At 38.4% G+C, this 16,741-nt stretch overlaps 1 protein-coding gene across 1 annotated transcript in view; it reads right to left on the bottom strand.

Moving 5' to 3' along the window:
• The window catches only part of LOC103076417 (neuronal PAS domain-containing protein 3-like), a 279,370-nt gene extending 262,871 nt beyond the window's left edge, over positions 1-16,499 (bottom strand). The window contains exon 1 of the mRNA XM_007450168.1: positions 16,477-16,499. Within this exon, the coding sequence (XP_007450230.1) occupies positions 16,477-16,499 (23 nt within the window). The remainder of the gene's footprint in view (positions 1-16,476) is intronic.
• Between the last annotated feature and the right edge of the window lie 242 nt (positions 16,500-16,741).

Genomic DNA, 16,741 nt, shown 5'->3' with positions numbered 1-16,741 from the left:
AACAATGTTTACATTAATTTCACTTGAACTTTTGTAGGTGGGGGCAGCACGTTTTGAGGAGCTCGTGGTCTTGATTTGTTGGTGAATAATATTAAGCTCAAAGTTCTGGAAAGACCCAAACTATAAGTACTCTAAGTTTGGGGTGAATGAAGGTACAAGTTTAGATGGAAGAGACTAAAAGAGGAAAGGAAGCACCTTTACAAAGAGTTATTATACCTGATAGGCTCCATGCAAGACAGTTGAAATGTGAGCTTCAGTATTCAAAATATAAAAGATACAATCATATGTCTGGTTAACTTACAGGAAATAGTTCCAGAGACAATTTTACACTAACTACAGTGATTTGGGCAATTTTTAAAAATAATACCAGCCAATTTCTCTCCATTATATTCTGCTGGCAGAAAATAAAACATTTTTCTTTGAAATGATTGCCTTTGGTTTTGTTAAATCATGCATTCTGTCAACATGTGGTCACCATTTTTACATGATTTTTCTGCTTCCCTAGAAAAGAATGAATTCACAGTCTGAACCCTGATATAAATATGTAATCTTGCAACTGTTAAGGCTTCTTCTATTACTGCAAAATGAAGAGATAAGAAATGGATGTGGTATCAAAAGAAATGAAACAAAAAAAAAAAAGAAAAAGAAGATGGCCAAATAAGTTTAAAACTCAGAGTCTTCCATCTACTTCATAGTTAAATGAAGAAAATGCCTGTGCTGATCATTTTTCTTACTGTAACACAAAGGGATTGTGTGCAGTTCATGGTTTTAAACCACTAATATTTGAAAATAAATTTGAAAACCCTACTTATATCAAGAGACGTGTTCTAGCAACTTCACTGTAGCTAGCAAAAGGTTATAGAAGAGGGTATAATAAAGTCTGAAAAGAAGAAATATTATGTTGTCATTAAATAAAGACTTTTTGGATGTAATTATAAAATGACTGGGCTAAAATTGCTTCCACTAACTATGCCATCCTCTAGGATGGACATCCTTATCTCCAACCTCCAGTCTGTACATTTTTTAAAGCTAAATTACTTTGCAAAAAGTGTAGATATTTGTTTTGCTGCTGCTCATCTGGGCTTCTGTTAATGATACAGTGAGACCATACCTCTTTCTAGGATAATCACTGCAATGTTGTTTCCCCTCGTAGTGGGATTTCCCAGAGTGGGCGCTCACAAAGCATCCTTGACAACGTTGGTTTGACTTTACACAATAGCTTGAGCCTATAATCGAAAGCACATTGCATCTCAAACTAACTTACAGAAAGAAATCCCCACAATGTTAATCCTAAGCAGAACAACTGAGGTACTTCAAATGAGTATAGAAAAAAAATTTCCAGATGAATCTTGAATTGAATAAAAATATAAAGGGCCAAAACGAAGTGAGAACTTGTATACATGAAAACAGATGGTAAAAGAGAAAACTCTAACCCTAGCAAGTACTAGACAAGTACTAGCAACTTGACCAGACTCAAAACATGTTTTAAGAGTATAGGTAAAGGAGACAGTCATTTGTTTCCTCCCTCTGCAGTTAACATGTAAAGTAAATTAAAATGTAAACCACAGGGGATGCTACTTAAAAAGAGCTTCTACCACCAAGTAGCAAATGAGGCAAATGTTTAGATAAGATTTCAATCAAGGTGGCTCTCTGCTTGTGATAGAATATGGTCTGAGTCTCAAGAGTACAATCACCATATAAAAAGCACAGGGAAATTAATGCTACTTCTTTGTCAAGGTAAAACCTCAACTCACTAGAACCCAGCTGGAAATTTCAACTTAATCAGAATGATTTTTGTACTCTTGACTTCTTGGGTGAGGAAAACACAAGGAAATCACCAAAAAAAGCAAATGGTAACGGTTTTTTTTTTTCTACCAACCACAACTCTCAGATGTTTTGTAAAGTGGATACACATTCACCCCCATTTTCTGCACTGTCCATATCTCCATTCTACAGTGGCCGATTTGGTTCAGAAAAAAAATGACCTCAGTTTTGGCAAAAGTCTGAATAATCAAAACCCAGTCTTTGTCTAGGATCCTATACTCAAAGCATGGGGAAGTACTGATTCCTAGAAAGAAGCACAGAGTAGAGCGGGCACTAGACAGAACTCCTCCTCCCTGGGCCTCAGGCTTCTAATTTATAAGATGGATGGGAAGGGTATTTACTAGAGGGTCTAAGGCCCCCCCCCCATCAGTTCATATATCCATTTCATTCCAAGAATTTCACCAAGGGGGTTAAAACAAAAACACTATTTTGCCTAACTCAGGATTGACTAATATATACCTATGTAGGATGCCATATTTTCTAATCAGACATCAAATAGCAAAGCCATGATATATATATATAATACAGGCATCATCACTGACTCCAAAAGAAGGGTTTCCAAAGGCCTGACTGGTGTTCAGCTGGCCCATACTGGCAAGACCCACCTGCCAGCATCCATTCTGAAGTGTTAGTGTCCAGGTTATACCACGTGTTAAATATTTGAACTTATACCCACATCTAAAGGCCATCTAGTTCAAGAGAATGTTTCCTAATCATTATACTATGTGATCTATTTTTAAAAACTTTTACAAAACTTAAAGAAATTATAATCCATTCCTTGTATTTCCCATTGACCAATGTTTAAATAAAGATTTTAATAAAAGTAGCTAATAATTGAGCACTTACTATGTTCTTAGTGCTATGCTAATTAATTGCTTCATATGGTTTTTCTCACCAAATGCTTAAACAACCATATGGTTATGTATTCACAGATGAGGGCAGGGAAGTTTAAAGTGGTCACATTATTTGCCTAAAGTCTCCCAGTTAAGTACTTGAACAGCCAGGGTTTAACCCCAAATTAATCTGTCAAAGTGCTCCTGTTCAACCACCATCGCCAACACCTGGCAGATGAGCCGAATGGGAAGAAAGGATGTGTATGTTCTAACCATTGAAGGTACAAGGAGGTCATTTTTAAATCATATAAGTTACTGTTTTTGAAAAACTCATCAGCAAATTTAGATGACTTTCTAAAATCCCAGGATTTGATTCTAGAACCTAGGATTGTTGTGGTAGAATTAAGAAGTCTTTTTTTTTTTTTTTAATTTATGAGTTCAGTTTACATAAATTTGGAAATAAAATAACATGGTTGCTTTGTGTGGCCATCTGCCACTCTCATAAGCATCTCTAGCTACAAAATTGAGAATACTGGTAGTTTTTCTGTGGAGTTAATTGAAGCCTTCCTAAGAATAATTTTAATTCAGTGTTTTAGAGCCAAACTCTGCTTTATGATCCACATTTCACATAGTATTTCTGAAAACTAGAGCAAGCCAAGGGTCTGATTGGCATTTTGAAATCTTTCAGATTAAAACATGATCCAGCTATTTTCTGCTATTCATCTAGTGTTGATCCCAAGACCCATATAAGTGAAAGTAGCTTTCCAAGTTCAGCGTAGGCATGACCTACAACGCTGAACAGAGAATCAGCCCATAAGAACTTAGACCATCTTTCTATCTTTACTGTTATGCTATCACCTCGCTTAATTATCTGTGTTCCCTCTACCTTTAATTCTGTAATAAAAATGGCTAAATGTTCCGCAACAAATTTATAAGGCTTAACATTTGGTTACAAAGTACAAAAGCATATCACGTATGGCTTTAAATTATTGTTTCTTCCCAGCACTTTCTTCCATCCAAGGATCATCTTTTATAATTTTTGCTGATAAATGCCTTTTTTTTTTTTTTTTTTAAGTAGTTCCTCAGTTAGAGCTCACTCTGGGGATAAAGGCAGCAACTCTCTTCAGTTGCAGTATGATGCACACATTTGAGCATTCACTGGTGACTCTGTGTGTCTTAATTCAGCCACGGTCTCTGAAAAGACTCAGTTGCTTTCCCTAAATTTCATTTTGACCATTTACAAAATGAGAGATTAAAGACTCACTAATAATCTGAATACATTATGTGAATTATGGAAAGAAAACAAAGAATTTGGAGGGAAAATCCCTAAGCATCCATTCTTATCATAACAAAAATAGCATTGCTATCTATTAGAAAGAGAGGAGACGGAAGTGAACAACAGTAATTATCCAACCTATAATTTGCCCTGATGGCAGAGGAACCTTTTGCAGACTAAGAAAAGGTCTATAATGATGAGCCCTAAAAGAGAGTACCATAAATACCAGTTTGGGGAGGTGGGGGGGGGGGGCCAGAACAATATCCTAAGACTAACTGCAAGGGCTATAGCATCCCACATGCAGGAGACACAGAGTCCCACATATGTGTCATCTGTGGGGTCCAGGAAGGCATGTGGAGTGTGTGATAGCTAATTGTGCCACGAGCAAAATTAAAACATACACTTTATTTTTGTCCCGTTTTCTTCTTTCCACTCATCTGCTCATCAAATGGCATCCAGTATGAGAAACAACCAACCCAAGAGTTAAGGATTCGACTCAGAGTATTTTAAGTCTAAATTAAAATACAAATATTTTAAGAAAATTTTTTCAAAATGCAAACAACATTGATGAATATAAAGGCAAAAGCAAAAGTCCCCTAGCCTCTAAGTCTTTCTATCCCCCCCCAAAATCACTATAAATTATTTCCTGTGTATTTCTTAAAAATGGATATATACTAAAAACACATATACACAAACCTCGTCTTATTTACATGAATAAAATCATCTTCTTGACCTTGTTCTGAAACTTGCAAATACATGTCTTAAACTTCAGCACATATAAATCTACCACAATCTGTTTAAATACTACCCAGCATTTCATTGGATGAATGTAGTAATTTATCCAGTTGCCTATAGAAACATATTTAAGTTGTTCCTAAATTTTTGATATTAGAATACTGAAATAAACACTTCTACACATTTTCTTGATTTATTTGTAGGAGCTTGTCATTAGAGGTAGAACTGCAGTGTAAAAGAATATGCACAGGCGCAGTGGTTGAGAGTCCGCCTGCCGATGCAGGGGACATGGGTTCGTGCCACGGTCCGGGAAGATCCCACATGCCGCGGAGCGGCTGGGCTCGTGAGCCATGGCCGCGGAGCCTGTGCTCCGCAATGGGAGAGGCCACAACAGTGAGAGGCCCGCGTACCGCCAAAAAAAAAAAAAAAAAAAAAAAAGAATATGCACATTTTAAAAAAATCTAGAATAGTACCAACACCTAACTCAAATGAAGTGAATCCTTCATCTCCATTTATGAGAAGAAAATCTTTTGATTTAGTTTTTTGACAGTGATGAGAATAATATAGATTCATGAATCTACTTGTATGTATAGATAATAAAAAGTTGTGTTTGTATTGTTTTCTGCCTATCTTTATACTGTAATAGAATTCCACACATTAATTCTAATATTTGGAGTTATGTGGAATCGAAACACTCCCCCAAATATTCATATCTAAATAGCAATTAATGTGAATGTTACAAAGGTACAAGATATTTCAAAATGTATAAAATGATCATATGTTACAAGATCCTGCTATACCCTAGTTGCTTTTCCACAAAGTAACTAAAACATAATGTAAGTGAAAGTATGTGTAGAGATTGCGAGCTGGTGGCCCATAGACACTCATTTGGTTTTTTTTTTTTTTTTTTTTTTTTCCCTTGCTGTATGCGGTTCTCTCATTGTTGTGGCCTCTCCCATTTGCGGAGCACAGGCTCCGGACGCGCAGGCTCAGTGGCCATGGCTCACGGGCCCAGCCGCTCAGCGGCATGTAGGATCTTCCCGAAACGGGGCACGAACCCGCGTCTCCTGCATCGGCAGGCGGACTCTCAAGCACTGCGCCACCAGGGAAGCCCTCATTTGGTTTTTGACGTAGAAGTATTAACCTTAGGCACAAGTGTCTGAGGTAAGAAGTTACGTTAGTGGTCAAAAAGGTCATTGCACGTAGTAAAATATCCTCCTTTTTGTTTTCTAAGATGTTTAAATTCTGAATCTACACAAGAATAATTAATTTTCATCCCACTCAATGCTCCCTCCTGGGCCTCGCTCAGTGTATAGTCCAGATAACAAAGGCCACCATGGAACTATGTGAGCAGCCAAACAAGGTGAAACATGCTATATCCCCAAGTGCTTAGTACACAATACATGATTTTATGAACCTCTCACCTCTAGTGTACGAACACATCCCTGAAAATTAAAGTGTGAAATTACAACACCTTTGTCCTTAAAACAAGCACAACCTGCCAAAAACGCTCTCTTCCGTGAACTTTTGGCACCGACAGGGCAGAATGCAATATCCTATGCCTTCAAAGCTGCCAGAGACATGAAACTAGATCCAAAAGGAAGAAGCAAGGTAAATTGTTTAGGCCCATGACCTAACATTCTCCTTGGCATAAAAGAGTTTTTTCTTTAGGCTTCCAATAAATGTAGCCAGTTGGAAAGGAAATAAATTCATTATTCTATACACAGTGAGTAATTCAGATAAACAACTTCCAATGCTTAAAAAACTATTTTCCCATTTCTTTAATTTTAAAGGAATTATCCTTCAATCCTCTCTGAAAAATCATCACTAATTCTTAAACACAGACTAAACCAGAAATAAAGAAGAAAAATTATGCCCAAATACCTATCTCTATCTCTACTTTTCTATCAGGTATGATGTCTGTTTTCTTCATAACTTATAATAAGTGTATAAAGATATGTAGGAATATTCAGTTGATACCTTTCTGAAGACAATTTGGAAATAAGAACAACTCAATGGCAAAAAGTTTTATTATGCTGTTAAAAAATATATTCCCAGACATAATATTCCTCCCTGACAGTACTGGGTCCTGAACAGAGCTGAAAGTGCTAAGGTGATTCAAGAGTCAATTAGTGCAACATATTTACTGGTGAAGCCACTGTGCAAAACAGTATGGAGTCCTCAAAAAACTAAAAACAGAACTACCATATGACCCAGCAGTTCAACTCCTGGGTATACATCTAAAGAAAATGACAACACTAATTCAAAAAGATACATGCACCCAAATGTTCAGAGCAGCATCATTTACAATAGCCAAGATATGAAATCAACCTAAGTGTCCATTAGCAGATGAATGGATAAAAAGGAGGTGGTATATACATACACACAATGGAATATTACTCAGCCATAAAAAAGAATGAAGTTTTGCCATTTGCATCAACATGGTTGGACCTGGAGGATATTATGCTTAGTGAAGTAAGTCGAACAGAGAAAGACAAATACTGTACGTTATCACTTACATGTGGAATCTGAAAAACGAATCTAACAAATCAATTTAACAGAACAGAAACAGACTCACAGATATAGAGAACAAACTAGTGGTTCCACCAGTAGGAAGAGGGAAGTGGCAAGGGGGAAGTTAGGGATAGGGAATTAAGAGGTACGAACTACTATGTATAAAATAAATAAGCTATAAGGACATATTGTACAACATAGGGAATATAGCCAATATTTTATAACAAATTTAAATGGAATACAATCCATAAAAATATTGGGTCACTATGCTTTATACCTGACACTAATGTAATATTGTAAACCAACTATACTTCAATCAAAAAAATCTTTTTTAAAATTTACTTTAAAAAAATTCCCAGAGACAATCCTCCATGACAGTACTGGGTCCTGAGAAGAGCTGGAAGTGCTAGGGTTATTCAAGAGTCAATTAGTCCAGCATATATGTGCTGAGTGTCTTCTATACAATGAAACTGTGGTAGGTACTAGGGGTTGCAATGCCATGTATGTAGGGAGTTTATAATCTGGTGGAGATAAAAGACAATTACACAAATAAATGTTACAACACAGAATGGGGTAAGTGCCATAAGAGAGGCAGAAACCAAACATGCAAGATGAATATTTGTGTCTTCAAATGATAGGACTCCAATTCTCCTTAATGGTCCCTCTCTTCATTCAAGCATTCATTTATTTATTCAAAAAAAAAAAAAAAACCACACATTACCTGCACAATGCTAAGAAAAATGGATACAGTGAGAAATAGAAGAGACAGAGGTCTAGCCCTTCTGAAATCTTCCTTTTAATGGAAGAGATAGCATGAAATAATTATATGAGAAGAGAAATAATAAACATACCAATAATAATCATAACTGACATTTATTCAGTGCTTACTGTACATCAGTGAGCTAAACGCTTGACATGTATTATCTTGATAATCCTCACAGCAACATTATGATGCAGGAAGGCACTGAACTGAAGCTGATATGGTCCATGGCATCAGACTGCCTGGATAGGAATCCTGACATTATCACTTGTTAGTTATGTGATCTTGGGCAAGTGACTTAACCTCTCTGTGTCTCAGCTTTCTTATTTGTAAAATGGAACCAATACCATGTACTGCCAAATTTAAGATGCCATTGACAATAAGACACATCCAACTTTCAGAGATGTTGGGGAAAATGTATCTTCGACTCTACAAAATAAGGTAACAATGTAAAGTAACATCTATCACATACGGCTGTTGTGATGATTAAAGAAAAAATGTAGAGCACCTAGAAGGGTGCCTGGCCTAAGTGTTCAGCAAATATTAGCTATTATCAGCTATTATTTTAAGTATACCCATTTTTTAAAAAGGGAAGCAAACTTACAACAAAATTAAGTGATGTAAGAAAAGCCCAGGCCTATGAGAATTGGTATCAAAAGATTAATCTAGAGTAGAGTTCAAAAAGCACTACTCAAGTACAGGGATATTCAAGTCACAAACTAAAGAATGAACAAGAGGAATTAACAATATAAAGGTGAGGAGAATTACGTTCCAGGAATAGGGGAGTATGTATGAAAGTCATAGGCAGGAAGAGCAAAGCACAGGCAAAGATGAGAAAGAAGCCAATACAGCTAGAGAACAGAGAGCAATCTGGGATAATAGGGATGGGGGTTGGAGAAGCAGCCACAGCCAGACCCTGCAGGGCCTTCCCTACCCTGGTGAGGAAGTACTGTCTTTATCCTGACAGTAGTGAGAAGCCATAAAGGGTAATGGAGCTGCATTTGCACTGCCTAAGACTAGCTGGAGGAAGACCAGTTCAAAGGCTAATGTGGTAATGCAGGAGTGAGAAGATGCTGACTTGGACTAGGGCAGGTGTTCTCAACCTTGGCCTGATTGACATTCGGGGCTGGATAATTCTGTGTCTCTGGGGCTTTTCTTTTCATTACAGAGTGTGTAACAGAATGCGTTTCTACCCACTGGGTATCAGTACCAATCGCTATATCGTGACAACCAAAAATGCCTCCAGTTACTGCTAAATGTCCACCTGGGGACAAAATCTCCCCTAGATGAGAACCACTGGACTAGAGTGATCTCAAGGGAATTTGAGAGAGGGAGCTAGATTCTGGAATCACTAAAGAAAATAAGTCAGCAGGGCCTGTTGATGAATTGAATATAGCATGAAGGACAGACAAGTAGAAGAATACATTCCTATCCAGGGTTTCTGATTGTGTAACTCAATAGGTGGTGATGTCATGAGCTCAGAGAGGAAACACTGGAACTGGATCAGACTTGAGGGGCAAATCATGAGTTCCGTTTCAGAGTTGCAGAATCTGAGCTATGACATTGGAGTGGTCCTGATGTTGCATATGCACTTTGATATTCAGATAGAATATCAGAAAGGAAATCTGGTGAGAGGGTAAAATACTTGAGAATCTCAAAGAGAGATGGCAATTGAAGGTATCCATGCAAAAAAGTTTCACTTAAAAAACACTTACATTCTATTGCTTCATTGCTGGAGACCAGAACATCTCTACAATAAAATTATAAAAGCCCTTCAGTAGTGTAAGATAATGTCTTACAAAACTATTGCAGTAATTTAAGCCAAACAGGTCTCCAGATGCACAGGCACAAGAGTGTACTTACACTGGAGAGAGAGAGTTAAGCAAAATGTAACTTAAAAGTATGCATGGTTCACCTCAATCAAGGATGCTTTTATATAGACTTAATTTGCAAAGCAAAGTTAAAAACGAAGATCAAGAGTGACTTCTTTTCGGTCTCTACTTGTCTTTTTGCAGAAATCAGTGTTCGCCTATCCCAGCATCTTGAATTATATTCTGATTGCAGCTACCTTGACTAAGGCCCAAGCATTCCTCATCAGAGCTCAGATTCACGTGATTTCTTCCCTAGTGGTGTATGATAACATAAGAAAGTTCAATTCTTAATCACTTCAGACCTCTAGAATTTTTAAGACAGAGTCCGTGACCTTGGGGCTTGCCTGCTGGAAGGAAAAACAACAACAACAAAAAAACCCTAGCTTAGTTCTATTATTTAGCTCCCAAATCTTAACCTTGACTCACAGTGTCCCTCACCGCCAAAGCAACCAAAAAGAACATCTGCTCTTCCTGAGCGGCTCTCTTCCAAAATTTTCCTCGGCCAGCATTATAACACAGTCCAACAAGACCGACCCTTGTATGAGAGGGAAGTGTGTGTACCTGTGACTTCTCAAAAAATTCTCCATTCAATCAAGAACACACTTGCTATCTTTGGGGCAATATTATTTTACACAAGAATCCTTACCGCTTTTCTTTTAAAATATCTAGGGATAATGCCAGATTAACTCCAACTGAACATAAATACAGGGGGAAAATGACACCCAACTGGATCCACTTTGAAAAGTATGATTCATTTTCTCATTATGGAGCTACGTGTACCTTGCAGAAATCTGAACTACTTGGACTTTAAAATTACAGTTATTTTTCATTATCTGAACATTAACACGAGTTACACAAAATAGTACCTGAGTATCTATGTGAGACCTTCATTAAAGTCACAAACAACCTGAATCTCAGAAAGAAAAAAATCAGACAACAATACCAACATGGGATCAGAAGAGATGTGTTTATAAACTCTGAGGAGGGAAATGGTTCTTACCTTTATCTCTGATATTGTAGGATGAACTTTTGCTTCCAGTTCCTCTGCTATACTAGAAGTATTCATGATAAGAATCCTGAAAAGGCTAACAGGATAATCTTGATTGGCTACAAGTTCTAAATACAACCCTTTTGTGGAGAAGAATAGACAGGGAAGATCTACCTACAGAGTATTTCCTTTTCATTCATTCATTCATTCACTCAAATAGTTCTTGAAAACCAACTGAATGACAGTCACAGGCATTCAAGGATGACTGAGACATGATCAAAAATGTTACAAGTCAGTAAAAGGCAATGAAAAAGTCAGACTGTCTTTTGGTTTCAGATTGCTTATGAGCCTTCACATCACACAGGAACTTCAAAACATAAAACTAAGATCTTCACCTTCCCATGACAGCTTGACTCTCCCCAGTGGTGTCTGTTCTTGTTAAATGGCACCACCCACTGTCCACAACAAAACACTGAAGCATCCTGTATTTCGTCCCATAACTTCCTCATATATCCAATCACTTACAAATTCTCTTAGCCCTAATAATTTCTATAATCTACTTCTATCCATGTGTGCTACCACCTACTCTAAGCCACCATCATTCTTCCTGAACTACTGCAATAACCTCCTAACTCCTTTCTTTGTGGACCACTTCCAATCTTTTCTCATCACTATAATCAGAGAAACCTTTCTACCCTGTTATCTGCTCAGGTCTCTCTTCTACTCAACTTTACATGGCTTCCCACTGCCATTAGCATAAGCTCCAAACTCATCAACATGTTTTAAAGGCTTTGAACAGCCCCTGTCTCTTCCCCGTTCCACAGCCCGAATTTACACTCTAGCCATAGGAAGACCGTCAGCTCCTCTCTCGCTCTACTCTCCAGGGCCTCTCCTGCCTGGAATCATTCCCTTTACCTCTTCCCCCTTTCCTAGATAAGACCTACTCATCCTTCCCAACTACCACCAGCAGTCGCTTCCTCTAAAAGTCTGAGTCAAGCATCCTTCTAAAATGCTCTGTAGCACCCTATTCTTCCCAATTAGAGTACCAACCACACTAGGTTCAAACTGCTTGTTTAAACAACTAAAGTATAAGCTTCAAGAGGGCAGAAAAAGCAGTTCAGGATACTGTGAAGCTACAAAGAAGATAATGGCCAATTATATCTCAAATCAAGGATGGCATCATTGGATAGGGAGTCCTTCAGACAAGTCATTAAAAATGAGAGTTTTCAGGGATAATGGCAGTAACAAGTTGGGCGTGCTGGAACAAAAGGAGCATCACGAGGAAAATGAGAAATCACAAAGCAGTATGCAACGTATGGTGCACATACATGTGGCTTGAAAATGTGAGGAGTGGAGGGAGACTGTGAAGCTGAAGAATTCAGCAAGGGTCAGACCACAGAACTGCTTAAAGCTGAGCCAAGGAATTCAGCCATTGTATTTAGACAGTGAGGAGTCATTAAAGGATCATAAGCAATGAAGAGACGTGAGTTTAGTGCACTTTAGGAATATGACTCTGAATTCAATGAAGAATACAATTACAAGATTACCAGGGATATGCAGGAGGGAATAATAAGGACACTGTGCAGCTTTTGGCCAGGAGATCATGTGGGCCTGAACTTGGCATAAGGAGACATGATAGAGAAGATGGATGAAAAAGCATTTGATTTAAGTCCTTGGCTTAGTTTAGATGAGCTGTAGGAGAGAGCCTAGAGTGAGACAGCAAAAATCCAAGGATCAATTTCTTAAGTCCATCAAAAGACACAGGAGGGGCTTCCCTGGTTGGGAGTCTGCCTGCCGATGCAGGGGACACGGGTTTGTGCCCCGGTCCGGGAAGATCCCACATGCCGCGGAGTGGCTGGGCCCGTGAGCCATGGCCGCTGAGCCTGCGCGTCCAGAGCCTGTGCTCCGCAACGGGAGAGGCCCACGTACCGCAAAAAAAAAAAAAAAAAAAAGAGACACAGGAGTACTAGGGGAAAAAGGAGCCATAAAGGCAACTTAAAGGAAGCTAGTAGGATACCAAAACAGGCATTACTGAAATCAAAGGAAGAGAGATTTTCTGGTAGCAGGCACTTTTCCACAAAGTCAAAAGAGGGGGAGTCAAAGAGACTACTGGGGCTTCCCTGGTGGCGCAACGGTTGAGGATCTGCCTGCCAATGCAGGGGACACGGGTTCGAGCCCTGGTCTGGGAAGATCCCAAATGCCGCGGAGCAACTAGGCCCGTGAGCCACAACTACTGAGCCTGCGCGTCTGGAGCTTGTGCTCTGCGACAGTGAGAGGCCCGCGCATCGCGATGAAGACTGGCCCCCGCTCGCCACAACTAGAGAAAGTCCGCGCACAGAAACGAAGACCCAACACAGCCAAAAATAAAATAAATAAAGAAGCTTTCATTAAAAAAAAAAGAGAGACCACTGGATGTTGACAATTAAGTGGTCACTGCCAGAAGAATTCCCTCAGAGTAGAAGGATGGGAGATGGTGGGAACAAAGAGGCAGGTTTCCGTGGAAAAGCAGAAATTTCCAGCATACATTGTAGTTTTGTGAAACTTGGCTGCGAAGGAAAGAAATAATAGCTAGAAGGGGACATGGAGTGAAGAGAAGTTGTTTTAATGACAGGAAGGTCTGAGCCAGCTTACATGTTGGCATGAGAGAGTAGAGAGAGGAATTATAAATGACCACTGGATGAAACCAGATTCCCATGTGGACAATCACAAACTGAGCGTAAAGCAAGAAGTTTGGAACTTAGAGTGGAAAAACATATTTCACAATGATTACACTAACACTGTCAGATTCAATGGTAATAAAAATTAAATAGGATTATAATAAAATTATACTGATAACAGGTGGTAATTATCATCTAGTAATACAACTATATGCCCACTCATTTTACTGCTACATTTGTTTTGCTACCATCTTTAAGCGTGTTTTCTAGGGAAATTAAAATGATGCCATTTATTTAAGCTACCTATAAAATAAAATATGCTATGAGATATTGCTTAATCTGATGTAACTGAAGAAACAGCATGAAAAACAAAGGCAGCTGAGAGGTATCCCAGAGAAAAGTGTTGAAAATTTCAAACTACTCAACGTCTTCGCTACTATGAAAAGACAATCAGGAAAAATATAAGATGTATTTTTGAAAACTAAAACTACAACATTTTCAGTTAGTAAATTTGAAATCTAAATCCAGTATACACAATTGCCATCTTCCAAAAAGGGTCCGTGTGATTTATTCATTCAATCGATTTTTCACTCATCAATCATTTACTGATTACCTATTGAATGCTCTGTATACATCCCTATACCTGTAGGAAGAGGGGTATTTCAAGAAGAAAGTTCTTATACTTAAATAATTTACTATATTGTTGGGAGAAAAACCATACACACACGTGGTAGCCAGAGTAGAACCACAGAGAAACAAAGACATAAGTGAAGAGCATTGTAAGGTTTGTCTGAATATATGTCAAAAAGCAAAGAAACAGTGGTTTCAGATGGAAAAGGATTTCAGGGAGATTGTTTGCTTGCCTTTTACATGAAGTAAAAACTGGCTGACAGAAGGTAAAAGGAGAATATTGGTAAGGAAGACGCCTGTACGCAGATATGTGTAACCCCAGACAAAAGACTCTTCATTTTTTGTCGTCTGAATCACTAATCACATTTTATAGTAGCCATTTAATTTTAATTTTTTCCTCACTGACATTAAATAAAAATGTTAACAAGTTACCAATTAGGCAACATAAAAGCATTATTAAGCATCACCTTCCAAACTACTCAGTGTTTAAAAGATAAAACTTGAAATTACATTAACAATTTCTTCAAGTTATACTGCAGAAATAGGAAATCATCACAGAATTCTTCTGGAATCAAAAGACAGTAAATTATATTATGGGAGGGACTTTTTGTCCCATTATTTCACCATGCAAGATTTAGATATTCCCTTTTCCTATTTTACGCCTGTTTTTCATATTTGAACCTACACAATCTGATTATCTGACATCACTTTCTCCTTTTAGTGCTCAATCCTTATTATGGATGATTTCAATATTCATGTGAGTAACTATAAATACTTCCTTCCTCTGCCTCCCCCCCCCATTTTTTTGCTTCCATAAATATACACAAACCGTGTACTCTCATTGCACATCTACACATTCATACTAATGACCTTGTAATCTTTGAGTACCGAGTTTCAGATTTATCTAATTTGGTTCCCCAGCTGTTCAATCTGAAATCACCACCGCCCAGTGCTATCCCCCTCATTTGGGAGAACATAAATGCCATGTGAGGTCAGCTCAAAGACTAAGACTATAACATCAAAGAATCTTTTATTGAGGAGTATTCTCACAATATTAAAGTGGTGGAAAAATATCAGGTACATGCAAAAACGTTCCTATATTTCCTCATAGACCTGGTGACAAGCATATGAAACTTCCTAGCTTCAATTCTATAGCCATATCCTCACACATTTACCTCCAAGCTCTCAGCTCTACTGAATTCAATAAAACATTCCACTCACTCCTACCCTGTCCTTTACTTGAGGGTTAAAACATGGAAGGTTATTTGCTACATTGAGAACACGTACACTCGTACAAACTGTAAGAATTAACTACAAAGATTAACTGCATTGTTAATGCAAATAATGCAAATACCAGGTAAAACGGTGCTTTCCCTTTTCCCAACAGAATTGACACCTGTCAGTCATACTCTGATTCATCTCAGCCACGTCTGAGAGGAATGTATTTTTAAAACAACTTCTCATAAGATTTTTTTTTTTTTTTTTTTTTTTTTTTTTTTTTTTGCGGTACGCAGGCCTCTCACTGTTGTGGCCTCTCCCTCTCTCTTTGGCTTCTTTTAAACTGGGTTGTCTTTTTGCTTAGTCCTTTGTATATTCTGCCTGTTAAACCCTTATCAGATAAACAATTTACAAATATTTTCTTCCATTCTCTAGGTTTTCTTTTTACTTTCATGATAATGCCCTATAATGCGTAAAAGTCTTCAATTTTTTTTTTTTTTTTTTGCGGTACGCGGGCCTCTCACTGTTGTGGCCTCTCCCATTGCGGAGCACAGGCTCCGGACGCGCAGACTCAGCGGCCATGGCTCACAGGCCCAGCCACTCCGCGGCACGTTAGATCTTCCCAGACCGGGGCCCGAACCCGTGTCCCCTACATCGGCAGGCGACTCTCAACCACTGCGCCACCAGGGAAGCCCCTCATAAGATTTTTTAAGACACCAAAACCATCAAGAATTTTCTCTTACCCTAATCACTCCAATCTTATATTAGAAAATGTTCTTAACAAATATCAGATTCACCAGATGGCCTCTGTTCTACTTATGTGTTTTAATTTCTATGACCATTTCTCAAAATCCCTGCTTTGATTTTTCTTTTAGCTACCCTCTTCATTCCAGCCATAAATTTCCATCAAATACTTAGCCACTTTCTTCTCTTCTCTATTACTTTTTTTTCCTTTATTTTAATCTGCCTTCCAGTATTTTTGCATACTTAAGGTTGACTGTTTAGGTAACCAGGAAATGACATGGAATCAAATATAAGAAAACATACATTTTACCAATTTTTCTCTTTCTCTCTCCCCACCTTTGTCAGAAGCACCGTGTGCCACACTGCACTGTGCGGTGGGGCATCACTGTGGAAACTACTGTCCATGTCTTTGCTTCAGGCACTCACCTTCCTGTGGAGTTGACACTCATCTCGCTCTTTTCTGACATCTGGAACAATATTAAACATTGGCCCTTCCTTAATCCTCAAAGTGTCCCCTTAGCATCTTACTGCTTTTTTCTCCTTTTTCTCTAGTTCCCTCTGAGTGATTCATGGTGATTTATTCTAGGTTATCAGCAGCTGGCCACAAACCAAATCCGGCAGGTTCTGGAGACCAGGATGTAAACCCAAGGGCTCAGACTGAAAGTGGCTATACGAGAGCTGCAGTGTCAGT

Source organism: Lipotes vexillifer, unplaced genomic scaffold (assembly GCF_000442215.2).
Source record: "Lipotes vexillifer unplaced genomic scaffold, Lipotes_vexillifer_v1.1 scaffold919, whole genome shotgun sequence".
NCBI lineage: Eukaryota > Metazoa > Chordata > Mammalia > Artiodactyla > Lipotidae > Lipotes > Lipotes vexillifer.
This window is presented reverse-complemented; position numbering and strand designations above follow the sequence as displayed.